The sequence below is a fragment of the Grus americana genome, chromosome 1 (genome assembly GCF_028858705.1).
Source record: "Grus americana isolate bGruAme1 chromosome 1, bGruAme1.mat, whole genome shotgun sequence".
Classification (NCBI taxonomy): Eukaryota; Metazoa; Chordata; class Aves; order Gruiformes; family Gruidae; genus Grus; species Grus americana.
In genome coordinates, this window is record NC_072852.1 from 14,235,573 (window position 1) to 14,262,230 (window position 26,658).

Below are 26,658 nucleotides of genomic sequence, written 5' to 3' on the forward strand. Positions count from 1 at the left end.
ATAAAATTATAGTTCAGGAGTTCACAGCGCACATTTCTAGATCTAATCTGATAAAAGATGCTCTTCTATTCCTTCTTTAGTATGATAAACTAACAATAAAAATTACTGATAATGTTTGACATATTTGTGTTTCTCCTATTCACTTAAATTTGAATTTATGGAAAACAGCTACACTTTCTATTTCTCCAATTATTATTTTTTTTACAACTTTATTAAACACATGCCCACACACACAGACTTTCAGTTATCCATACAGATATACCTATTGATATGTGCTTGGAGGTTCCAAAAAAAGTATATAGAAAGACAGGATAAAATGAAGAATATAGGCCAAATACTGGGGGAACAGCTGCCAGCAAAGCATAGGCTAAACCTAGAAAACAGACACAAACATATATGTTAGGCAAACAACAGAAAGAAACCATCTGAAGCAAAAGGACTTAAGCCTACTAAAACTGAACTCACATAACAGGAAATCTAGTGACATATCACAGGTTTAAAAAACAGGAAGTCTTGCAGGGAATACTCTTTGATATTATAATACTGTAGGGCAGTGCCTAGAAACCTGACAGTTTGAGTCAGGAAACCAGAAGTCTAATTACAGGCACTGCAGGTGTGTGCGTTTATGTGTACATCTGTGCACTCCTTGTTTTATCTTCGTGGCTGAAAGTACTTCTTAATAGCCAACAAACACTTTTTGTTGCTTTTGTTTTCATCTGTCAAAGAATGTCATTAGAAACACCCAAAACCAGTGGGACACATTTGATTTTTGTCCTCCTTTTTTCATCAGACATGATCTTCATGGTAATCTATGACTGATTAAACACTTCCCTCCTCCCTCAGCCCAGAACAAGTGGGATGACATAACAGTTTATGTTTCCACAAAACATGCTCCAAAATGTAAAATAAGCAGAGAATCATTGCTTACAATCTGTAAGGTCATAGACCTTATACAGTCTGGTATTCTTCCCAAAAATGAAGTCCTTTTTGTTATTAAGCTCTGTTCAGTTCCTCGCAGGGGAAATGCGATCCACACCATTCCTGTTTGTAGGAGGGGCTGGCAAGCACCACAACAGAGCTGTGGGGGAACAGCTTTAAGGGATGCTGGGGAGGGACACCTCCCATGGTGCTCTGTCCCTGCGTGACTGTGTGCTTATCATGGGACCAGGCTCACAAGTAAACCGTGTGCACCACATGATATGGAGCATAACTGTTCCGATCAGTTCCAGCAAAATCAATAGTTTTATATGGCTTGCGTTAATGAGAATTAGACATCGGAACTGACCAAATGAGCCTCAAGAAGAAAACCCTGTTTCTTGGCTTGGTTCTCCAGTTCACCTTCACAAGTGTTCATCAGGGAGTATAGTGACAGGACAAGGGGTAATGGGTTTAAACTAAAAGAGGGTAGATTTAGATTAGATGTTAGAAATTCTTTCCTGTTAGAGTGGTGAGGCACTGGAACAGGTTGCCCAGAGAAGCTGTGGATGCCCCCTCCCTGGAAGTGTTCAAGGCCAGGTTGGATGGGGCTTTGGACAACCTGGTCTAGTGAGGGTGTCCCTGCCCATGGCAGGGGGTTGGAACTATATGAACTTTGAGGTCACTTCCAACCGAAACCATTCTATGATTCTGTAAGTGCAGACTCATGACACCTGAGGAAGCTGTGTGTTCTTACCACACTTGGGCAGACTGGGCCAAGTTAGGATGGAAAAGCTCAACAGTCCAGTGCAAATTACAAAAGGAAGCAATGGTTCCCCCACCATGGAGAGCTAGTGATACTTGAAAACACCTCTCCCTATTAATTTATTTTTAAATTGAGAGACAAAGCATCAGGTTACAACAAAAGAACAAAACCAGGAAGAGATCTTCTGTGTCATTCAAGCACTCTAGTGCAGTGTAATAGCTCACATGGCCTTGCTCATGCCCTAACCACTGTCCGAGTCCTAGCCAAGAATTCATGTTCCTATCAGAACTGAACTGACGATATAATTTATTCTCTTGCAGAAATAAGCTTCTCATTAATTACTTCTGAAACTCATCCCACATATATTCTCTGCCCTGTGCCAAGGGTATCAGCAGAATATCCTGTACTATAACAGCCTGTCCTTTAATACAGCGACGAACTTAACAGTACAAGTGACCAGAACTGAAAACCGGTGGTTTCAAAACCAGGAGGGTGGGTCTAATGTGAAGTTCCTGATCTGAATACCCTTTTCCTCCTTTTCATTTGTACTGGCATTTTTAAAGGCTGTCGGTGCCAAGCAAATAAAGAGATATTGATATGACAGGAGTTCATGGCTTAAACACCCTGGTCATTGTAGTCCTGCCTGGAATGATTCCCAGGTTTCTTTGAACTCATGCTTGCTATAATTACTCCCATTCCAGAAAAATAAAAATTTGACTTTTGTCTTTTTAGAAAGGGAAAGATTAGAGGCAGTTTAAGGGCATGTCTGTAGTCACCAAAGGGAAGAATAATGTTTAGTTTAAAACAGAGTCACAAAACTAAGTATAAAGTTCACTGCTGACCACTAAAATTTCAGTGTCCTTATCTGCTCATCACATAAACTGTGTTTCAGTATACAACCAGTAATGTTTGTGTCTAGTATATGACAGATTTGCCTGACAGTTAACCACATTACTTATCAGTTTAAGATAAGTTGATGTTTATATTTGTGTAAGAAAAAAATCCTTAATTATAAAAAATTGCACAAAACCGGGAAGCTACAGAAATAAAGAAGTCAATTGCATAGACTAAGTTAAGATATTCCATTGCTTTAATGGGTTACTACCTGTTAAAATCTAGGCTTCTTGGATTTACAGATTAATTCTTCAGACCTGCCTCAGTCTAAAGTGGAACGAGTGAGGCGGAAATAGGAAATAAGCCAAAACGCAAGTAAACTTATATAGGCTTAATTACATTACACTTAGCATGAGGACTCCTCTGGACTGGGCACTGCACAAATTCATGAATTCCCTCTACTCCAAGACCTCCTGGAGAAATCTACTGGGACTGCGGCAGCTGTCATGAAGCTGCCTTTCCCAGAGCACTGATGGCACCCCATAATGATACTGCTGTAAAAATGCTGTCACTTGCTAACCCTGTAGCAGTTCTGACACTGCTGACAGTAAGGTGTCAGGCTGAACGAAAGATTCCGCTGGTCTAGTCAGCAAGAGCTGAACAGAACAGTAAACACTGGCTTTCTCTTCGTCTTCCACAGCGCCTGCTCCTGCTTCAGGGACAGGCTACACTTGGGGTGAAACTTCCAAGTAATTTAATAGAAATTCCACAGATTTGCAGTCTTGTTATAGAAGATACTTTTGATTTATTTCCACCATGTAAATCACTGCCCATTACTATGTTTCCAGCTTAAACTGGTGACTTCTAGCCCTAAGAGAAAAAGAGGGATCCATTTCTGATTTTTTGTACCTTCTTCTCTGGTTGAATTTAGTTTGGTTACTTTGCAACAGTTGCTCTCCTGATACATTATGTCAATTAGATACTCCTACCCTCTGTTGGGAATTTGCTACAACTTCAGGATGATGGAAATCAGAAAATAACTGGGTGCATTCGGCAAAGCTTTAGACACGCACTTGAACTGTGAAAAGTTGTTCTGTCATCAAGAGCTGAACTTCTTTCAGAGTCTGCTGCATATCACTGACTTGCAGTTTTAAGGGAATCATCATTATGGGCTGATCTGCAGAACGCTGTACTGATCTCCACACACACACCTGAAATGAACATCTTATTCTCAAGAGCACCTGTTCAGGAAGCCAAGCACTACTGTAAAAGCACACATAGAGAAAGCAAAGAAGAGCATAAATAAATCCAGAGAGATACTCACCCTGAGGAAGCTGCATAACCCCAGTGCTTATACCTGAGATAATGTCTCCTAATAAGTACTCCTTCACTGGGTAACGGGGAAGCCATTTTAAGATTGGTAAGAAACTGTAAAGATGAGACTTGGCTTTCTTAGAAGAACAACTGAAAATACAAAGCAGAAAGAAAAAGTTAAGATGCTAGCAAGGGACAAACGGGTCAAAAAAACTGTATTTCATCCCTATGAAGGGAAACAGCTCCATTAAAGGCAGGCTCAGATCCCTGATGACAGTAATTTCTGGACAAAGCTTAAGCACAAACAACTGTGACTCCAGTTAATTTAGCCCTTTATCACATGTTGGTTGCTGTTCACAAACTTTATGGAACTGAAGAGCATCACGGTCTTGTGAGGCTGGAGGTCAGTGGGAAGTGAAACTGTTCAAGTCTGTGCAGGATTGAGCAGTCAGCCACACAACGCTTTTTGCTGAGATCATTGCTAGTAACAATCCCCCGAGGATAACTTGCTTTCTAATAGTAATTTCCACTCAGAGTACTTTGGAATGCTTTTTCCTATATTTATTTACTATTTGCATGCTTTATACTTTTTGATTATAACAATTTATAGTATTACACTTTTTAAAAGAACTATTCTTTTACTAGTGCTCGTTACTATCACTGCTACTGATAGGCTAACTTTAAGGTTATTTGAGAACATAACTCTTCTTTACCCTGAAAGGAAAGGCACTGAAGCCAGCAACACTGATCCTTGTGTCTCTTAGCAGAGTTATTGACCTTTTGAAACCCTGATTCATGACAAATGAATAGAGCCAGGAAATGAGTATCTCTATCCAGTACTGCCATGCATCATACTTTGATTGTACTGTGGTAAGAAAGTTTAACCTTGGGTAAAAATATAACACTGGGATCATATAAATGCTTTTCTGTGTAAGGAAACTGCAAGAGAACTGCAGAGACTTGTTAACATTTCTGAATTCTCATGGGGCAAAAATGCATAGTGAAGCAGCTTATTGCTACAAGTGAGAAAGGAGCTAGAGTCATCCACACTTCTCCATGTTTAAGCAGACTGAATCCCACAAAGTCACAGCTCAGGAAGATTTTGATCCACATACTTTTTATTCAGGACAGATAAGGTTTTTGAGGGGGAATTAGGTGCCCTTACCATTAGAATGGTAATTCCATTAACCAAAACAAATCTCCAAATGTCAAATCATGTGAACAGGAATATTTTACAGACAAGTAGCCAGGCAGAAATCATTTGTTGTCTTGCAGAACAAGGTTCTAGCAAGAAATTGAATCAATTTTGCAACTGAAGCATGGAAAAATGTAAAGCTAATGAGAACTTAACTAGAGTAAGTTTCTCTTCACTATCCTCTGGTACCACAGATCATGAGTTGCATTTCCTGTCTAACCAGATGATACTTAGATTCCAAGGCAGTTAGTTAAAAGTTACAGAATGCCTCTATTAAGTCCTTATTAGACTAATAATTTAGATTTCTACACAGCTGTCATACATCTCCACTATTCTTCTGTGAAAGGATCATGTGAAGCACAAATTTAATTTCTGGGTCTTATGAATTCACATCATGTGATTTGATTAATACTTCACATTCCTATGCTGCATGTTTTTCCTTTGCACTTTGATGAAGGCAATTCAACTAATTTATCCAACATTTTGTAATATAGTTATATTTTAACGTATAAAAACACATATACAACTTCATCACAGTCTTGCTGAATAATTAAAGTAGAACTAGTGCTTTTATCTTTTAGGTGTCTTTGAAGAGATTACCAGCTATATGCATGAATCAATTAAGAATTAGAACATTTCTAACCAATAAAATAAAGGTAAGACAAAAACCCCTACCGACAAGAATGTGCAATCTTTTGCCTTAAAGTCTGAGGTGTTCTTTCTCGTCTGTGCAGCTGTCCTTGTAAGAGCTCTTGGTTATATACTGGTCTCTCCACACAATACCTCTGGGTTTGCTCAAGACATGTTTCATTTTCCCGAGCATGTTCCATAGCTGACCTCATGTAGCAGGAGCCAAGGAAGAACAGTTCCACAGCCTCTGCTGAAAAACCTGGTTGCAGACAAAATAAGTTTGGTTACTTTTTTAACCTCAGATTTGGCATTTCCTTTCAAAGAATGTATTTTGATAAGCTAGAGACAAGAACTGTGAATGCAGTTTAAAAGCACTAATTAGATGGTCTGTAACAGCAGTAAATAAACTACACTCACAATCTTTACTATCTGGAAACCATTAATTTATGCTTTTCTTAGGTAAAGAAACCTTTTGCATTAATTACTCTGTAAATAACTGCAGAAACAAAATTGGAAGGTTATATTCATGCTTATCTGGATTTTCCCTCCTCAGTTTTTAAAGGAAATGTCAGTATCTAAAGGAGATTACTTTATTGCTGAGTTACTTCCTGCTTACTCACAAACTGTCATGTCTGTCTCCAAAAGACAGAACTCCAATTTCAACACTGAGAAAGACACTTCTTTCCTCCATATCGCCAGTTGCTTCCTGCATACATCCACCTGTTTTCTCCTGTTTCAGAGGCTTCTTTTTCCAGACAGCATCTCAAGGATGCACAATTCACTACTTTCAAAAAGTTACTTGTTCAATGGATGTGCCACTCACTGCTATCCTCAGTCCTGCACCCACTAAAGCAGGAGTCAGGAGATGTACACAATTTTAAAACTAGCCAGAAGCTTTATAAACATCTATTTGTTGGTCTGATTCAGCACCACAAACATCTTAACATGTTTAGGAGATGCTCTGTTAATTCCTTTGCCCCGTGTTGGCTGCTTCTAGAAGTATGAGGCAAGAAACATAACTCCAAATGATGAGCAAAATGACAGGACTGATATATCGTTAAGCAGAGATGCTGGCTAGTGCTACATTTGATGACAGAACATGAGTGCAATGGGAAAGAGCCATCATCATGAACAAGGCCCTTGGGCTCAAGTCCAGCAAGTCACTTAAGCATGTGTTTACCTTCAACCAAGGGAGCTAACCTAGAGGTGTTTAGTTTTTAGCTGTACATCAATATTTTCCTAGAAAAGGGTTACCACGCAGAAATTAAACAAATTGCTAAACACTCAGACAAAGCTAACCACAATTGGTCCAACGTTCTGACTCAGCAAATACAGACTGCCCAGCAGCAAAATACCAATATTGCTACCTAAGCCTTCAGTCTGATGAAGGTGCTGGAATTTTCCACTCAGCACTCACCTGTCTCCTAGGACAGACACAGCCTAGCATCTCTTCAGTTCTCATTATTTTGTAAGCAATGTTTTCCCTGCATAGTCACTCACAAAAGGACACTGTCCCGCATGACATCCTTGTCTCTAAATTGGAGAGACATGGATTCGATGGATGGACCACTCGGTGGATAAGGAATTAGCTGGATGGTTGCACTCGAGGAGTTGTGGTCAACGGCTCAATGTCCAAGCAGAGAACGGTGACGAATGGTGTCCCTCAGAGGTCGGTACTGGGACCGGCACTGTTCAACATCTTTGTCAGCGACATGGACAATGGGATCGAGTGCACCCTCAGCAAGTTTGCTGATGACACCAAGCCATGTGGTATGGTCGACATGCTGGAGGGAAGGGATACCATCCAGAGAGACCTTAACAGGTTGGAGATGTGGGCCTATGTGAACCTCATGAAATTCAACAAGGCCAAGTGCAAGGTCCTGCACATGGGTCAGGGCAATCCCAAGCACAACTACAGGATGGGTGGAGAATGGATTGAGAGCAGCCCTGAGGAGAAGGATTGGGGTGTTGGTGGACGAGAAGCTCAAAATGAGCTGGCAATGTGCGCTCGCAGCCCAGAAAGCCAACCATATGCTGGGCTGCATCAAAAGAAGAGAGCTGGGGTTGTTCAGCTCCAGGAAGATCTTATAGCAGCCTTCCAGGACCCAAAGGGGCCTACAGGAAAGCTGGAGAGGGACTGTTTATCAGGGAGTGTAGTGACAGGACAAGGGGCAATGGGTTTAAGCTGAAGGAGGGTCGATTTAGATTAGGTGTTAGAAAGAAACTCTTTCCTGTTAGAGTGGTGAGGCACTGGAACAGGTTGCCCAGAGAAGCTGTGGATGCCCCCTCCCTGGAAGTGTTCAAGGCCAGGTTGGATGGGGCTTTGGACAACCTGGTCTAGTGAGGGTGTCCCTGCCCATGGCAGGGGGGTTGGAACTAGATGATATTTAAGGTCCCTTCTGACCCAAACCATTCTATGATTTGAGCATGCAGGGACAGGGAAGCCACAATCCACCCGGAGCTAAATCTGGAGAAGGACATGAATGGTGACAAGAAGGACTTCAACAGATATATCAGCAGCAAGAGGAAGACTTTAGAAAATGTGGGCCCTCTACTGAAAAGCTGACAAACGACATGGTGAAAGATGAGCTTTGCCTCAGTCTTTACTGGTAAGATCAGCCTTCAGCAATCCCAGCCCCTGAGACCAGTGGGACAGTCTGGAGCAAGGGAAACTTAAATCAATGGAAAAGGATCAGATAAGGGAACATTTAAACAGACTGGACATACACAAGTCCATGAAACCTGATAGGACACAGCCATGAGGGCTGAGGGAGCTGGCCAGTGTCATTATGAGGCCACTCTTGATTATCTTTGAAAAGCCATGACAACTGGGGAGGTTCCTAAGAACTGGAAGAAAGCCAATGTCACTCTGACTTTCAAGATGGGTAAGAAGGACTTAGGGAACTACAGGCTGGTCAGTCTCACCTTGATGTCTGGGAAGGTGACGGAACAAGTAACCCTGGAAATCATTTTCAAACATGTTAAGGACAAGAAGGTAACTCAGAGTAGTCAGCGTGGATTCATGAAGGAAAAAATTGTGCCTCAACAATTTGATAGCCTTTTATGATAAGATGACTGGTGTGGTGGAAAAGGGAACATCAGTGATATTCTTTATCTTTTATTTTTCAAGGCTTTGTAAGGCTTTGTCACCCATACCATCCTTAAAGACAAGTTGATGAAGTATGAGTTCACTAAAGAGACAGTGAGGTGGACAGAAAACTGGCTGAACTGCCAGGCTCAAAGGGTTGTGATTAGCAGCATGAAGTCCAGCTGGAGGTCAGTCATTACTGGAGTACCCTAGATGTTGATACCTTGGGCCAATATAATTTAATATATTAATTAATGACCTCAATGACAGGGCAGAGTGCAGCTTCAGCAAGCTTGCATATGATACAAAACTGAAGAGAGTGGTTGATGCACCAAATGGTTATGCTATCATTCAGCAGCACCTTGACAGGCTGGAGATATGAACAGACAGGAACCTCATGAAGTTCAACACAGGGAAGCACAAAGTCCTGCACATGGGAGAAATAGCCTCATGCAACCATCAATGCTGGGGATTCAATCATCTGGAAAGCAGTTGTGCAGAAACACCTGTGGGTCCTGGTGGACAAAAACATTTGAACATAAGCCAGCAACGTGTCCTTCTGGCAAAGGCTAGGCTGAATTATTCAGAGCATAGCCAGTAGGTTGAGGGAGGTGATTCATCCCCTCTCCTCAGCACTAGTGAGGTACATGTGGAGTGCTGGGTTCATTTCTGGGCTCCCCAGTACGAGACAGACATGGACATCCTGGAGAGGATCTAGCAAAGGGCCACAAAGGTGATTAAGAAATTGGAGCACCTGACATATGAGGAGTGGCTGAGAAAGCTGGGGTTGTTCAGCCTGGAGAGGGGAGGAGGGGGTGGGGAAATCATATCAATGGATTTAAACACCTGATGTCGCAGCAAGTAAATAGGCAATGGGCACAAACTGAAATACAAAAAATTCTGTTTAAACATAAGGAAAAAAAAAATTACTGCAAGCATGATCAAACTATGGAACAGGTTGCTCACAGAGGTTGTGCAGTTTCCATCCTTGGAGATACTCATAACCTGACTGGACATGGTTTTGGGCAACCTGGTCTAGGTGACCCTGCTTGAACAGGGGAGTTGTACTCTATGATCTCCAGAGGTCCCTTCTGGACTCAACTAGAGTTGCCTCAACTATTCTGTGATTCCATAATGGTCCTTTATGTCATTATTCACACAGAATGTATCTTTTCTAGTAATTAATTGGTGTGTTCTGGCAACATCGGTCTCATTTACAAATTAAGAAGCAATTTCAATCAGTCTTAAACAGGAAATCCACTCAAACAAATCAGAACAAACAAAAAATACAGCTGCATGCAAAAGACACACACCAAATCAGTTCACAGGCTTGGGTTTGGCCAAACTGTTCCAATAAAATGAGAATATAATAACAAAACATTTATATCCAAGTTTTTAAAAACATGCAGCCCTTCTTCCTGTTCCAAAAGACACAGCAACACAAAACAGCGCTCTGCTAACCCCAAACAATTCAGCTCCTGATTGGGATACATATTTTCCACATTCAGGTTTGTTAAGCTTCTAGTAGATTGGTTTATCTTTGGAAGAGCCACACAAGTTTGTAATGTAAACCTAGAAGTAGAGAGGTCTTAAGATCTCCAGTTCCTTTCTCATTTCTGTACACATGCCCAGACTCTTCCAGGTACTATGAGCATATACAGAACAACAGGAGTACAGTCCTGCCTCTGTTTATCATGGTGAAATAAATGACACAGATGTATTTGACTAACTGAACAGGGCTCAACTCTAAATCAGTTATCCAGATGATGGCAAGTGTTAGTGTGAAATACCACCAGAGGTCACAACCCAAGTTTCACTATCACTCAGTATGAATGTTTTTAAACTGTAGATTGAGCATTTCTGATTCTGTTTGAACAAAAAAGTTATATGGCACTGAATCCTGAGAACCATCTAATACAAAAGTAAACCTGAGGGAGGCTATGGTAGGATCTTGTGTTTAGCTATGGTTCACAGCAGATACCAGAACACAGAGAACAAATCACATGCTATTAAAAGAGGTCCTAAATCTACCCCAAAACTATAGCTGGATGCATCATTTTCTGTATTCCATGTCACTTCATCAACTTCATCTTACATAACCATCTTCTCTGACGATCATTTTGAATACTAAGCCATAGAAAATACAATAAAGATGGAAGTCTTTAATATCATCCATCTCTTTTGCAAAAGCACACACAGAGAAAGGATTGAGAGGCTTGTGTTTACAACAGATGATACACATTGTCCATTGAGTAGCAACATAGCAGCATTTCATGACTGGCTGAAGTGTCTCTCCAAGTGTTTTCTGAATAACAGTATAACAAACTGCTAACAGAGATATCCAAGGCTTGGAAATTCAGTCTTGCCCTTCACTCCCAGCATGCTTGAGGAAGAGCAAAAGCAGGTACTGTAATTTTCATGAAGACAAAGCTTACTGCTACGATTTCAGAAGACTCCCAGATGTTTACCCAAAAGAAGAGAAAGGCAATCTCTGGGCATTTGAGTCTTAATTAATAGCATAATACTGCTCTCAGACAACCTTTGAACTTCACGTTAAAAGCCGTAAGAAAAGCTGCCATTAATCTTATCAGCCAGATACGAGTTGAGCTGAAGTAGTTAAAAGCTGTATGCAAAAGACTTAAGAGTTTGCAATTCTTTATCTGACTGATAAAGGTCTGTCTTGTGCCTTTACTGCTATTATCAAATTGAAGGTGTTAAAGAAAAAGAAAAAAAAAGTGAAGCAAACATCAATTTATAACACTATCACTAATAATTAAGTACTTTCTCTTCCCAACCGTAGACCATAAAGGAGGGCTATAAAGCTATCTACACTGGTTCTTGTAGAGGACACTAATTTTTTGATCCAGTCCACATGAATTAGAATGCGGCCATAAAATTTATAAGGACCATGATTTGGCTGCTGTTCCTTAGATTCAAAATATGACTATGGGGAGGAAAAAGAAAAGAAGCTGGAGACATGAGGAATAGTGTACCGTGTGAGTATTGCAGCTTTAATAGACTTATAATTTCAAAATGGGGCACTTTTGCTCTAACTGTGCGTATCTAACCTGAATTTATCTGAACTACCTAATGCAACAGGGGGGAGTCAGTGGCAGATCCATTGACTTGCCTATTTCAAAAGAGCAGAAAACCTTTCCTCTGGTAGCTAAGCACAGAGTTGCTTTAAACAGTGGAAAGGCACAGGTGGACAGTAGTAGTACAGCGGTATAGTAGAAAAATGCATCTGTGCTGGGGAATTCCAAATTTGATTATGAACTGCAAAGTCTGTTAAGTATTCTGTATCTTTAAGCTTACAAATACAGATGACTGCCATCAGCCGAAGCGCTAGTGGAAATACTGTAAAATATGTTCTCCCAAACATACACTGAAAAGCAGAGTTATTGCCAAGTCTGGTCTTACTGCCTGAAGAGGTTAGACATGAAAACTGAGGCAGTTTTAGGAATCACATGTTCTCTCATATATTTCTTTCCTCTCTGGCCTTATTCCCCAGTGCCCTATGCCTTTCCACTTATCACCTTGAGTGATACATATAAAAGTAGACCAAGCCAGAATAGAAGGCTTTTTTAAAAACAAGCACAAAGGTGTAAAATGGCTGGGTGGGGTCATAAGGAATGCGTTCTCCTAGTTTTCTTGGACTGTGCTTATCATCCTCATTCCTCCTCCACCACTCCCACTAAATCCACTAACAGATTATCTTCCTTTGGATAAAGGTCTGGGAGTTTTCAGAAATCATAGCCGTAAGCTTTGTCTGCATGAAAATGACAGTACCTGCTGTTGCTCGTTTGCTTTTCCTTGTGTGGGTCCTAAGCTAAGAAATGCATTCCAGGAGTAAACCTCTGGAGAAAAAAAAAAATTAAAATCAGGATCTTTAATTCCTATACAGCTTTTAGACAGGCAAAATTTCCACTCTACTCTACATAGAAAGGCGAGATGGCTACGTAAACTGTGTTGGGTTGTGTGATAAAAGCTCCTCCGCACACCCACAGAGTTACTCAGAAGGACAATAGCAGGATGGAGAGCCTGGATAATACCCTGCTGGGCTACTTGCAGGTCCATCACAGGAGACATCAGCCCATCAAAGGCTCATCTCCACCAGTCCAGAGCAGCACAGGAGGGTCAGCTATGGGACCACAGGTGTCCCTGCCAGCTCTGGGCGTGAAAGCATCTGTGTATCTCTGAGAGTAAGAGCACGGGGGAGGCAGCTATTGGGACCTGGGAAGTCCTGGCCAGCCATATGTGTGCGCATGTGATGGTCTGCACCAGCAACTGGAGTGGGGTAGGGCCTCGGGGGCTCACACGCCCAGCTGCCTGCAAGTGGGGAGATTGCGATGCAGGAGCTAGCTACTGGGCAGTCTCAGTGTCTGAGCCCAGTTGCTGGAGGGATCCACCTCGTACATACATACGTGTGTGTGTATCTGTATACACGTATATATATTCTCACTATTGAACCTCCATCCTGCTTAGCCAGAGAGTGGAGGAGGATGAACCTGTTGGTGTTGCCTGTCTAATCTGTGTGACTTGCCATGGATATATGTAACTATGTTGTGTATATACATGTTCTGTGTGCATATGCCTGCTGGGAATACATCTTCAGCCTTGATACCTAGGGATATAGAGCAGCAGCCGCCTTGCCTTCCTCAGGCTGTTGGATTCAGTATGATACATTTTCCTCTAATAAACTGATCTTACCCACTGCAAAGAGCATAATAACAGCATGTGAGACACAGAGATCCTTGTCTCAGAAAATGGTAACAAATCAGACCTATATAAAAAAAGATTATATAACTGATAAGGGTTATTCTATATTTCATGTTCCTTGCCAAAAATACTTTAGTCTCTAAAGATTTACTCCATAGACTAATGAATTCATTAGTATCTTAATGGTATCTCTTATCAACCAGCAATCTTATGTTTGTTTTCAACAAGAGAATGTCCTGGGAACCTGGATGATTGAGCTGCTTAATCAGTTCCACATTAGACAAACACCTCGAGCACTTTGAGCAGCAGAACACTGGTCTCCTTCCCTCTCAGATATAGATAAGAGATGGCTTCTGTTTCCAGTGCAAACGTGTTGATGACCATGAGAACCCATGGAAATATGATCATTCTTATTCCTGCTTTTTGTGGCTTTAGTGACCTTGGGTCTGAATCTGCCATCCTCACCCCTTTTGAAATCCAAAAGCAGTAGCTAGTGATAGTGGAATCAGATAAGTTAATCAAAGTGGTACCATGGCTGATGACCCTTTTGTCATGCTTAAGCCCACTGATAAGGATGTACACCCCCTCAGAAACAGGTAATCATTAGCTAGCTTCATTTTTCCAGAGGCAATCCACTGCCAAAAACTTTGTTGGAGCAGTCTTTATTGTAAAGCTCCTGTTGATGATCAGAGGAGAGAACATAAATCAAGATCATGCATACACACCAAGCAAACTCAGAATAATTTCTATAGTTCACGTGACCTCAGTGCATCAGTGACCACCAGCAGCTGGTTCACCTTTTCTGGCAAAGTGGAACAAGCAGACATCAAACAAGCGTCTGTGCACAACGGAGAAGTTACATGATACATTTCCTTTGGCAGAGAAGCCACCAAAAGAGTGTTCCCTCTGTATTTCCTTCATCAACCCTGTTTACACATATCACTAGTCTCTCAAGTGCTGCATCAAGCTAAAAATAAATAAAACAACAGAAAAGCAGAAGGTTGTTATTTATAACCAGGGTCATTTCAGTCATCATGTTTACAGTGCAAACCTCTCAAGTCACGAGGGAAGCTGAAGGATAGTAAACCACAGTGTGGTCACAGGAAGAAATGACTGGAGTGGTGGGAGGGAAGAAGAGGGAGTTTAGGATAAATATATATTGCAGTTTCACTGCTGAAAACAAAGCATGAAGTAACTACCTTACTTAACTAACATTAAGTTTTGAAATGTCTCCAAAAATCCTGTATGAGGCTCTCCTCCTAACACTTTCTAAAAGGATTTGCCCCTCTGCAGAACAGGCTACAGCCATTGCAGTGCCTGAAGAAATTCCTGAAGAACTGTTCCTTCTGACAAAGCCAACAAAACTTCAGCACAGGGCAGACACTCTCTGGGAAAGTAGTAACAATAACTAATCATCTAAGCTGCAACTCTCCTTCTGCTAGTTTTGAGTGAGAAGTTCAACTTCCCTATCCATGTTAGGATCTGTATTTGGAAGAAACATTACATTCTTGGCAGCAACTGTATAACATGCATTTTCTGGGTATATCTTTTGTGCACCAAAATCAAACCAAATCCTTCATAAGCAGCGAGTAGGACATGACTTTTGACAGATGCTGTCCCCTTTTATGCGACTGCTGCTTGGTTAAGATTATATTATCCAAGCAATAGCATTTTCCTGTCTATGTACTTAAGGATGTTGCCTCATGTTCTGAAGGTGACTGCCAGCCAGTGGGAATGACGTTCCTCAACATCTTGATGCTGAGGTTACACATAAAGGCCATGGGAGTGCAGCAAACACAGGCCAATACTGCTTTTCCTTGAAAGATTTAAAATTCATAGTAAGCAAAATGAACATGTAAAGAAGTTTCTCTGATAAGTATTTTACAGCAACCCCCTCTTTTATTTGCAGACTCATTTTATGGCTCCACCTGTCTTCTGTAGCTGGTGATAGAGCTCACATTTTAATGTAAGACTGCTCCATGTCTGTTCTTAACTACACAAGTAAAAAGGCTAACCTTCATACAGGTAAAGAAATGCCTCGACAATCCCAGTCAGAACAATCACATAAGATGGACAACATACAGAGATTGCTTTGAACTGACACTAGTTACCAGTGGCACTGAACATGTTCAGATGTTGAAGGTTCTATGCTACGGAGTACAGGAATGATAAAACAACCTACCAGGCTTACGACCTTGCAGTTACGCTTTAATTTTACTAGGCTATTGAAACGCAGGACTTTCAGATGTGTTGGTCAGGTCTTCATAAATCAATGGCATTTATTAGGTAGAACTGAAGATATGTATATTCTGTGAAGAGCTCTACGAGTAGCTGTGTTCAGCATCCAAGCATGCAGTAAAGCTAAGAATCTACCTACCAAAACATCATCTATACCAGATTTGTAAAGATGTCAGACACTGAGTTTAGTTCAAACAGGTCTGTAGTGGCAAAGAGTGCTCCAAGTGACTGTGTTGGCAGAACAACCCAGCATTAATGGATTCCTGCAACAGCTAACACTAAAACGGTGCCAGAATGAAGGAACTTGAAGAGCAACGAGGATGTCTGGGCTGAGGATCATTAAATGATATGAAGAAAGGTTCATCGAGTAATTTTCTGGTGACTTTTCTTGCAAGAACCTCATTCCAGCATGCTGAAGTGGTAATTGAACTCAGGTCTGGGAAAGGACTTTAACCATATTATGCCATAAAGTTACAACAGCAGCAGCAAAACTTCAGTATTTAGAGAAGACGTGATAGAAGCCTGTATCTATGAAAGATCTGTGGTTTTGTTCCTGACATGACTCTTCAAGACAGACTTCTTCAGACATGCCTGAGCTTAGCAGAACTCCATGAGAACAGGAACGGGCAGTTCCCTGTGGGCACCTCAGAGTAGCAATCCAAGTTTTCTCCTGGATGGTATATGGAGTTTTGAATTCTGCTCCATGAAAACCAGGTGGCCAAAATTGAAATTTTGCAATGCTAAATCAGCCCGATCCTTAATTTGATCCGGCCCAACTAGACTGAACTCCAACAAGGATGCTTCAAATGACAGACACCGCAATTTTTGATTTGGATTGGAAAATTCTGTCCATGCTTTAGCTATGAGAGATTTTCTGAGTTCTCAAAAATCCCAGCCCTGCCTCAGAACCTGATTTCAAAAAAGAAATGAAAATGAACAATTTGACCTTCACTCTAGCCCAGTCTAGGTGTCAGAATCTCAGGTTTTCAATTAATAGATTAAATTCTATTAATTAGTTAAAAAAACCCACAACACCACAAGAACGCAAACAAAATTGGACATACAAAATGGTAGGCAACAGTCAAAGCAGAGCAGTAAAACTTGATCCACTGCCTGTGCAAAGCTGGTAAGAATTCTTCAGTGAAGGCTGGAGAAAGAGAGACTCCACCCAGGCAGTGAAAATACAGATTCATTGTCAAAAAAACTCTCAAGGAGGCAATCACACAATTGTAACATGGAAGGTCTTCCCAACTTGCTACTGCACAAAACAAGAGAAACAGTTAATGGAAGTCTTTGAGAATAATAGTCCAACTTCCTGCATAGGCCAGTTATTCATACACGCACTCTCATGATCATTAATAAAATCTAAATCTCATCAATGCAACTGACTGGCAAAACCCATTCAACTGCCTGCACAAACTTACAGCTGTATCTTCATACCCATGGAAATACTTGACATTGTCTGTTTGTCTACAGCTTTCTCATTACCTGGGCACATGGAAAATAACTACAAAATTTGGACTTTGCTGCTGTTTATACTTCTGAAGAGCAAAAAGCTATAGATAACTAGCTATAAAATAATAGTAATGGCAGGTTTTGTAGCCATATAAACACTTTCAAGAAGGACTACCAAGAAATACTATCTAGCGGGTCAACATTCTGCTGGCTAACAGATCTAGAGAAGGAACACATCAGGATAAGGAAGGTGTTTAATTCATTAAACTTAACTGGGAAATCAATAGGGCTAATTTGAGCTTGAGAATTTTAGTTTCAGCATGGGCTTCTTGTGCCAAAAGTTACAGACAGAAAAACACATGCTTTAGAAAACCAGTTCTTATGGAAAAATTATATCAACAATGACATAGAAGAAAAAATAGCAGTCAGCAGTTCATTTTCATCAGATTAAGAAGGAAATAAATGCTGGATCATGAGATATGCCAAAATACCCTTGTGTAAAGCTATTCAGAAAAAAGCGACTAGGATGAACAAATGAGGGAACCCATGAAAGCTACTGAACCTTGAGTTGTGAATTAAAGAAACCTGTTTCACTGTTGGAGAGAAGATGGCATAATTAGTAGACAAGAATAAAAGACTTTCTGGCATTCTCCCTGTGTGCTAATGTTAGCACGGGAAGAATGGATGGCTGAAGTAACACAAGCTCTTCCCAGGAATTTTGCATACTCTGAATTAATCATCAAATTGACATCTAATGTACACGCACAGATACCGTGTCATCTTAATTTCATTATTCTTTGAGATCCACTTCCATTATTCAGCTAAAGGTCTGACGCTACCATGTCTAGATACCTTTAAGAAGTCGCTGGGAAAGTTACCATAATGTAAATAATTCAGTCACTGTGCATTCAAACTGGGAACTCTGGGACAATGATATATTAAGCCTTAATAGCTGCCTATTAGATCAGACATAGTTTGGGCCTAATTATTTTGGGTTGCAGCCTAATCCTGTCAAGTTTACAACATGACTCGTAGCCGCTACTACCACACTGACCTCTAGCTTGGTAACAACTGGCATAACCAAAATTAAAGCTGAGCAAACCAGCATGGCTAGGACAGCCTGTGCAGGGAAGGGCTAATGCAGAGAAAACATGGAACAAAAAACCCCCACCAAAATGTAGAGTGGAGGCTTGTCTTCTCCAGGGGAAAACTTCCTCCAGACACAAAAAAAGCAGCAGGCTCCAGAGTCACAAATTCCTTTATACCTCCTCAAAAGGGTTGACTTTAGCAGATGATCAGCCAAACCAAGAAGGGAAGAGGAGCTCAAAGGACTCTGTGCTTCTCTAGGCAATTCATGGGCTGCACAAAAGTCTTGGTCACACTTACAGAGCCTACAGTCCAAATATATAGTTGTTTAAGACAATAATGGTCTATCTATACTATAATAATAGTCAAAGCAGATAAACACATGCTCAGTTCTTCTTTCTCAAGTTACTAGTAAAAGAACAATGGTATTGCAGCCATCTGCTAGATCTCATGCCTCAGTATTGCATGATTTTAGTGTCATGTTAAACAATACACAACTTCCCATGTGTTTTTTAAATATTTAAGTTCTAAAAACATCGCATCCTTGGGGACAGACTACTATATGAAAAAATGTGTGCTAAAGATATGATCTGAAAACCACAGTAATGGACTACAAACTCCAAAGAAAAGGCAATACTCGATGGCTGTTTAATGCTCCAAGTCTTAAGATCTGATGGCTGAACCAACAGAGCACTTCAGCAAGCACTCAGCTCAGAAATCTGGGCACAGTTTGTGGCAGAGGCTAAAGACTTCACCATTTCCTAGGCCCTTTCCCCCAGGATTATGCTCAGCCATCTTCAGCAGGTTTTTTTTTTTCTTATTGGAGTTCAAGCTTTCCTTCACTGAAATTTTGTTCTGGTTATAACCCACTATTGCCCCAGCTCCACCCCCCTCAAATGTACCTTTAAGCATAGTGAAGCTTTTAGCACGAGACTGCCAAGTTTAAGGCCCTCAAGTCTATACAAGGGGGTAAATGATATCTCAAATGAATATGCTTTAACAGCTACTAACAGCAGCTTTGCATGGGTGAAACTCCATTCTTTCCCTATAACCTTTCCCCATTCCTTTTCAGAGATGTTTCACAATACATTGCAACACAATTAAGAAAATACTTCAGTTCAGGAATACTGCTAAATGAAGAGCTGGAACACCTATTGTGTGTCCTGAGAAGACTTGGAATTGCCATAAATCAGATATTTCAAAGTGTGATTACTACCACTTGAGGAAGGCCAGTGCGAGAGTTGATCCTCCTGCATGTGCTTCCTTCTTAAACTGTACAGTTAGTTTTTCCATTTCTACAGCAGCTAGCAAAGTAGCATCTTTCTTCTGAAAATTCTGTAATATAAATCAATCATAGAATCATAAGGTTGGAAAAGACCTCTAAGATCATCAAGTCCAACCGTTAAATCAAGACACCTGTTGACCCAGAATACATTCCATTGCACATTTAGTAGAAGACACTTTAAAAGTCTACCTGAAAATTTTAGTCTTCCTTTGTGAAAACTTCAGCCAAAAAAATTCCAGTGGCCAGATCCTTGTTAAGACTGTCAGTCATCCCCATCCAAACCAATGCTGTGCAACTGTGTTACTGTGATAGATATGAAGAATTATGAATGCACATTCTGCTGAATCATCACCAGAAATAACGGCAGTAATTTTTAATTGTTTTTTTCTTTTTCTTACTCCTGGACTATCTCTAAATGCCTGCTGCAACAGCCATTTGGGTTATCTGAAATTTTGAAGCATCCTGAAAACAGCCTTCAAACGTATTTCAATGTTCAGACAATTAAAAGTTTTGCAGTTGCAGTATGGGCACCAGCACAGCAAATTTAAGTCTACTTACTCTTCTGGCTGGCTTTTCCTGGTTGCTTTCACTGATCCCCTTCTAAGGAGTTCAAAACGTTCTCACAGTTCGCAGACCAGAAGTTAAAAAATACCGACACAGGGAAAGCCACAATCTTATTCTTTGCCAGAACATTTGTGTGTGGGGGGGGAATAGTTCAATCAAGTTTTTGGAAAGGGTTGGAAGACTTTTGGGTCGAAGATAGTAGCAAAGCGCAAAGCGGTTATTTCTTTTTATTACAAGACTTCTTGGACAGTCGTTCTGACCTAAACAGACAGCCCGTAGCTTAAAGTCAGAGGGTTGCAGTCACTAGACGAGGAAATGACTGATCTCTCAGCCTTCCTCTAGTTTCCCCTTTCATTTTTCTTTTGCAAGTGTTTTGTGTGTACCTTACAGTTACTAGCTGCGTGGGTGCTGCCTGCTGCCCGGGCAGCCCCTGAGCTTTAAGGAGGGCATTAAGCAGGAGGCGCAGACCAGCCCGGCTGCCAGGACAAGGCGTTCACGACAAGTGCCTTTCAAACCGCTCCTGTCGCCCACGAAGCTCGGGCAGCTCCGCCGGGGGCCGGCAGGGAGAGCGCGATGTGAGGAGGCAGGGGCCGGCGGGGAGAAGGGGCGAAGGGAGCAGGGAAGGCACGGTGAGAGGCGGGAGCACCCTGCGAGACATCCCCCCCCCCCCCCCCCCGGCCAGCCCCCGGTCCGGGATGACCGAGCTGGAACCGGAGGCACCGGGAGAGCGCGACCCCGACCCGGCGCTCCTCACGGCGAGGCTCCCCCCCTCAGGAGGGACCCCCTCAGGAAGGACCCCTCCGCGGCCGGCCCCACACGCCGCGCTCCGCTCACCTCAAGGCGCTGCCTTCTTCCAGCCCGGTGGCGAGTCAGCCGCGACGACGGCCGCACACCGCCACCTCTCCGCGCCCAAGGTGAGCGCAAGGGGTGCGGGGCGGGCGGTGGCAGGCCGCCACCCCCCGCCTCCTCCTCTGCCGGCCGCGGGCGAGCGCGGGCGCGGCTGGGACTCGTAGTCCCCCCTGCAGGCCCAGCCAGGCGCGCACCCGCTGCTGCCTACAAGTCCCAGAATGCCGCGGGACCGCGCGTGCGGCGCGCGTGAGCGCGGAGCCGGTGCGCGTCCCCGCCCGGCGGCGCTGTTGCGGCCGTTACCTCAGCGGTGCCCAGCGACCGCGCCCGCGGCCGGGGTGGCAGCTGCGACCGGACTGTGCCCTGCCCCTCGTGTAGCTGGGTGTCACCCCCGCCGTCCCTCTCGGATGTCTATATATATACACACACACGAAATAAATAGAATTTATTTAGAATTTAAGAAATATACCTGGGGAGCGTGGGGCAGGCACTGGTTGGCAGTGGCACGATACCCAGGACACGGCCTGGTTGGTTTTGTTGCACTCGTGTGCGCGGTGATGGGGGACGCTGTGGTGTTGGTTCAATAAACCTCAGTTAGGATGTCCCAAAATTCCAGTGAAGAAACCTCAGGATTGATTGTCTAGAGTTAATTTGAAAAAGCAGACATCTTCACCAGGCGTCTGACAGACACACGCCAGTCATGTAAATGAATGTAAAAATGCAAATTTCTGAGGGACTTGATGTTGACTGAATGCCTCAAGAGACTGACATACAATTATTTTTCTTCTTTTTTAATAAGGAGCATGTTTTTGCGAGCTCTGCTGTCTGAGAAGCACGCTGTCAGCCTGGGCTTCAGAGTGGTCAGTCTCACAAATGACTGGATGTAGTTTTTTGGGATGCAGAGGATACGCAGGTTTCAATTTGCTTGTGAATATGCAGAAATTAGTAGTGAAATATCTTCCCAGATCTCATCTTTCAGTCCTTGATTTATAAATGTTTTCCAACTTAATGATAGCACACTCTCTCTTGCCCAGGAGAAAATGTTTTCACACGTCTCAGATTCTCAGAGATTTGAGTTTGTATATAGAACTGGTAGGAAAAAACCATTTCAAAATTCTTATGCACTGAGATCATGAACAAAATTTTAAACCTGGTGTCTACAGGAATGTATTATTTTGAAAACCTTAAAACAATTCCTCGACACGTTAGCCGTTGTTAGAATTTAAAAGTAACTTAAAATTTAAATTAGTTCAAGCTGAAGTACTTTAAATTTCAGTATTGTCAAACTGAGAAATTTCAAGGTCAAAACATTTCAAAAGTTGCATTTTAAATAAGAGGTTTGTTATAACTGGTTTTGTCCAAAATAGGCTGTAACAAAAAGGCATTCTGCTGAACAGTTTCAGAGTGCTTTATTAGATACGCCACATACCTCGGACTTCATGTGGAATGGTGCTGGATGCCATTGTTATACAGAACTGGGTAAATTGCGAAAGACATATTTTTTAATTCATATTTATTTATCCAAAATCTATTTTTTCCTGAACTTGGGCATCTGTAGCTTGTGTTAGAATGCAGGTTTAATTACCTTATGGAGGTGTGGCGTCACCGTAGATGTACTGAAATTCTGAAATGCTTTATTACCAGTAAAGCATATACTGCACTAACATACCACAGGCAGACCTGTGCTTATATACCCTGCGCAAAGAGGAAGGAAAGGAGAAAGCCCGAAACAAACACGGGAATAGCAAATTTCCTGCTAGAAAAATCTACAAAGGTATAAATCATTTTGAATGCTAGAGTAATCCACGCTGCAGATTATGTTACACTAATTGTGTCAATGGTTGCATTTAAATACAAGCTGGTTTTAATTTCTTGTGCGCATTTTAGCGTGACCCATTGGGAAGGTTAATAGTTCTTTTTATTGCTTCTTTCCAGCATTGTCTAAAATAGTAAAAGATGGCTCAGTTCTTCAGCTCTGAGAGAAGGGCAGGGATTAATATAGTGCTGAACTCAGTAGGAACAAGATAAAAAGATTTTTGGTCAAAACAAAAAAAGGGAGGGGAAGTTAATACAGAATAAACAATATGGATAATTGGAGAGACTAAAAAAACTTCTGTGGAGGATAATTGAGGGAAATTAGTTAATGGCACAGACACCACTGGAGCTGTGTGATGACAGAGAGCCCAGTGTGAGCTTTGAGGGCTTGTCTGGCTCACAGGGGACAGAGCCGCGGGAACCACTGCTCTCCAGCAGCATAAGGAAAGCTGTGAGTCTAGGACAGGTCAAACCAGCTGAGTTAGTGAAGTTGAGATGGACGTTTGCAGATTGAAGTGAAATGCGTTTGGATTTACAGGGATTTTCCCACTGATCTCAGTGGGAGTTGGCTTGGTTCTTAAATTGCTCCTGTTAATTATTTACCACCTACATCCTATACAGATGCATTAATCATGTCAAGCTTTATTACTGCCCGTAATAGCACAATTATTCTAGCAGAGGCCCAAACACCAGGACATTTTCGTTTTTATCATGAGAAGTTCCTTAAAAGGGGTTGAACTCAAATCCTTTAAAATGTGCCTTGAGAAGGCTGTGATTTTAAATGAACTATGTTGGGTGTCCACTCATGAATGTAAACCAGTTGAGTGGCTTTGCACGTGCTGTTTCTAGCACACCTGGAGCAATACGGTATCAGCAGAAGGCTGGTGTGTGTGCATGCAGTCAGTGTGCAGGGAAGGAGGGACCTGGGGCTATCAGCCAGCTCTTGTGGTATCAGCAGTAGCATCCTAACGCAGATGTGGCCCTGAAACCTGTGGCTGCCCAGTGCTTCCCACTGTCCCACCTTTGGCCCAGAGGCAATCGGGAAAACAGCCGAGCCCCCTGAAACAGCTTCTTTGCCACTATTTCACAGATCTCCCCTGAGCAGCACAGCTCAAAAGCACAACCACACCCTCTTTTTTTTTTTCCCCCCTAAAGAAACTTAACAAACTTGTTTTCTTTCAAAAGAAATACAGATTCAAACTATAAACCCAGCATTTATCAGTGCCCTCCAGCACAGTACTCCTCCATCCCTGGAATAGTGCTGTTACTGGGCCCCTCCTTGCTGGGTGCTGGCTCAAACTCTCCTTATCAGGCTCTGTGGTAATTAGCCATGCACAAGCCTAAGTCCTTAGGCTTGCTGCTAGGTCTGTCCCTTCAGCTGAATCGAGAAGACATGGGGAAGAACAAAGCCACAGTCATAAAACATCAGTAACACAGGAGAACACTAGGCAGTTCATCCATGTGTCACCCATATGACTTCTATAGAATCATAGAATTATTTAGGTTGGAAAAGAGCTTTAAGATCATCAAGTCCAACCTGAGTGCTAGTTAACCTAGCACTGCCAAGTCCACCACTAAACCATGTCCCTAAGCACCACATCTACGTGCCTTTTAAATACCTCCAGGGATGGCGACTCAACCACCTCCCTGGGCAGCCTGTTCCAATGACCGACAGCCCTTCCGGTGAAGAAATTTTTCCTAACATCCAATCTAAACCTCCCCTGGCACAACTTGAGGCCATTTCTTCTTGTCCTGTCACTTGGGAGAAGAGACCAACCCCCACCTGGCTACAGCCTCCTTTCAGGTAGTTGTAGAGAACAATTAAGGTCTCCCCTCAGCCTCCTTTTCTCCAGGCTAAACAACGACAGTTCACTCAGCCACTCCTCATAAGACTTGTGCTCCAAACCCTTCACCAGCTTCATTGCCCTTCTTTGGACACACTCCAGCACCTCAATGTTCTTCTTTTTGCAGCCTTATATCACGTTGTTGTTTCTTCCAGGAGCAGATCCATCACCTGTGGGTGGTAGGTTCTCCATCTGCTCTTTCACAGGAGACGTGCTCTAAGTGGTCGTGTGGTCTCAGCTGCTCCAGATTGCTAGCAGCCCTTGAAGAGCTCTTTAGGGCCATGCTTAAGGTAGGCAAGTCCTTTCGCTGATCTCATTTGGTTTTGAGGCTCCCTCATCAGCTCAGGATTAAGGTAGTTCCCCTCTACCACTAGCTCATTCCTGTTATTCCAGTGTTGAGTCATGTTTAGTTAAGCCTTACTGCAAAACTGAGTTGAGTGGGGTTTATCTGTTGTACCTTGCTGCTTGCATATAGCCCTCTGTGTGTCCATCAGCAGGGCTTACAGAGCCTCACACCAGCTTTCTGCTTGGATAATAACCAAATGCCATTCCCCACTGATGGATAAATGATGCATTTCCACCCACTGGCATTTGCCCTGAAGGGTTAGCAAGTAAATAAAACATAGATCCATGTTTATGGCTGTTGTCATGTCTCTTTCCAAATGTTTTCCTTTCTAGACTAAACAAACCAACTCTCTCTACTTGGAAGCTCATGGTTTCAAGGGTCTTGTTTTTGCTGCTGTACTCTGCAATCTCTCCAACTTGTTTACATCTGTATTTAAGTGAAGGGCTCAACAGCTGACAACTGCTGTCTACTTTACCAGCAGTTTTCCATAAACACTTCTATGGATATAATGCAAAATGGCATTTTTTTTAAAACTGCTGTATGCTGTTGATTCTCTTCTTACAGTTTTGCTGCCTAGCCAGATATTTACCCGCTTTTTGTGGTGGTACCTTGCTCTTTGACAATGTCTTGTCCTTGAGTGTATTTGCCGGGTTATTTCATTTCTACCCATTTCTCTAAATGGTCAAGTTCATGCAAAGCCTAATTCGGTCCTTCAAAATACTTGTGCTACACTCATTTCCTCTCAGTAGGTTAATGTTATCACCTGTGGATGAAGCAAGGTCAAAAGAAGAACATTCAGGAAGAATTATGAGAATTTCAGGTTTTAGTTGTTCCAGGAACTCCAGCAGGTCAGAGCTTCATCTTCCTGTATTTTTATTTCATTTCTCTTATGTTCTCCTTAATCTACCGGAACATGGGTTAGTGAACTGATAGGAGAAATAAGGAAGGCTATAAGGTATACTAAAAGCATCATTTTTCATAGTTATGCCTGCCAAAGTTTTATACCAGTAGATAAGCTTATTAGTACATTTTATAGCACTGTCACTGGTTTATTGCCGTTGATTAGTTGACTTCTAGTGGAGGGTGTCCCTGCCTGCAGCAGGAGGGTTGGAACAAGATGATCTGTAAGGTCCCTTCCAACCCTAACCATTCTATGATTCTATGATTATGTGCTGTGTCACCCTTGCTATTTTAACAACTATTTAATGTCAGATGACTCATTGTTTTCAGTCATATGGGAGGAAAAATAGTACATACACTGAGCATGCTGTATATTCACGCTACCTTGTGTGCTGTAGGAATGGAAAAAATGTAAGGAAGAACTTCCTGGAAAGGGCAAATGACAACGTCACCAGCGGGGATGATTTTCTTGAGAAAAGATTGTGCCCAGTTTGTAGTTTGTTCTGGTGAAATGCTCGGGGGATTCCTCAACAGTCATAATTACATACAGTATTCAAAGGAAATAAATACATTTGTGAAAAGCAGCTTCTCTGATTATGCTGGTCTCTTACCTGGAAAGAGAAGTCAGATTAAGTGCCTCATTGTATCTAAAGTCTTTAAAATAAATTAATTGCCTAGCAACACACTAGCTGCACACGCATTTTAGATAAAATATCACCCATCTGTTGACATATTAGGGCAAATAAAATTATCTTTAAAAATAGGAGTGTATATCTTGCATTTTTGTTTGTTCAATGGGCGAAACTTTTATTGCAATA

General features: G+C 42.1%; 1 protein-coding gene across 6 annotated transcripts in view; it reads right to left on the reverse strand.

Moving 5' to 3' along the window:
• Window positions 1-21,072, reverse strand: part of SLC26A5 (solute carrier family 26 member 5) — a 37,628-nt gene extending 16,556 nt beyond the window's left edge. For 4 of the 6 annotated variants that reach the window (XM_054839822.1, XM_054839740.1, XM_054840091.1 and 1 more), the window contains exons 1-6: window positions 20,924-21,067; window positions 19,715-19,828; window positions 19,457-19,575; window positions 5,700-5,913; window positions 3,840-3,979; window positions 263-373 (exon numbers count right to left, since the gene is read on the reverse strand). In XM_054839822.1, coding sequence (XP_054695797.1) covers window positions 263-373; window positions 3,840-3,979; window positions 5,700-5,913; window positions 19,457-19,496 — 505 coding nt within the window. In that variant the 5' untranslated portion in view covers window positions 19,497-19,575; window positions 19,715-19,828; window positions 20,924-21,067. Of the gene's footprint in view, window positions 1-262; window positions 374-3,839; window positions 3,980-5,699; window positions 5,914-19,456; window positions 19,576-19,714; window positions 19,829-20,923 lie in introns of all 6 variants that reach the window. The other 2 variants (XM_054839916.1, XM_054840008.1) reach the window with 2 other exon arrangements.
• Window positions 21,073-26,658: the final 5,586 nt, after the last annotated feature.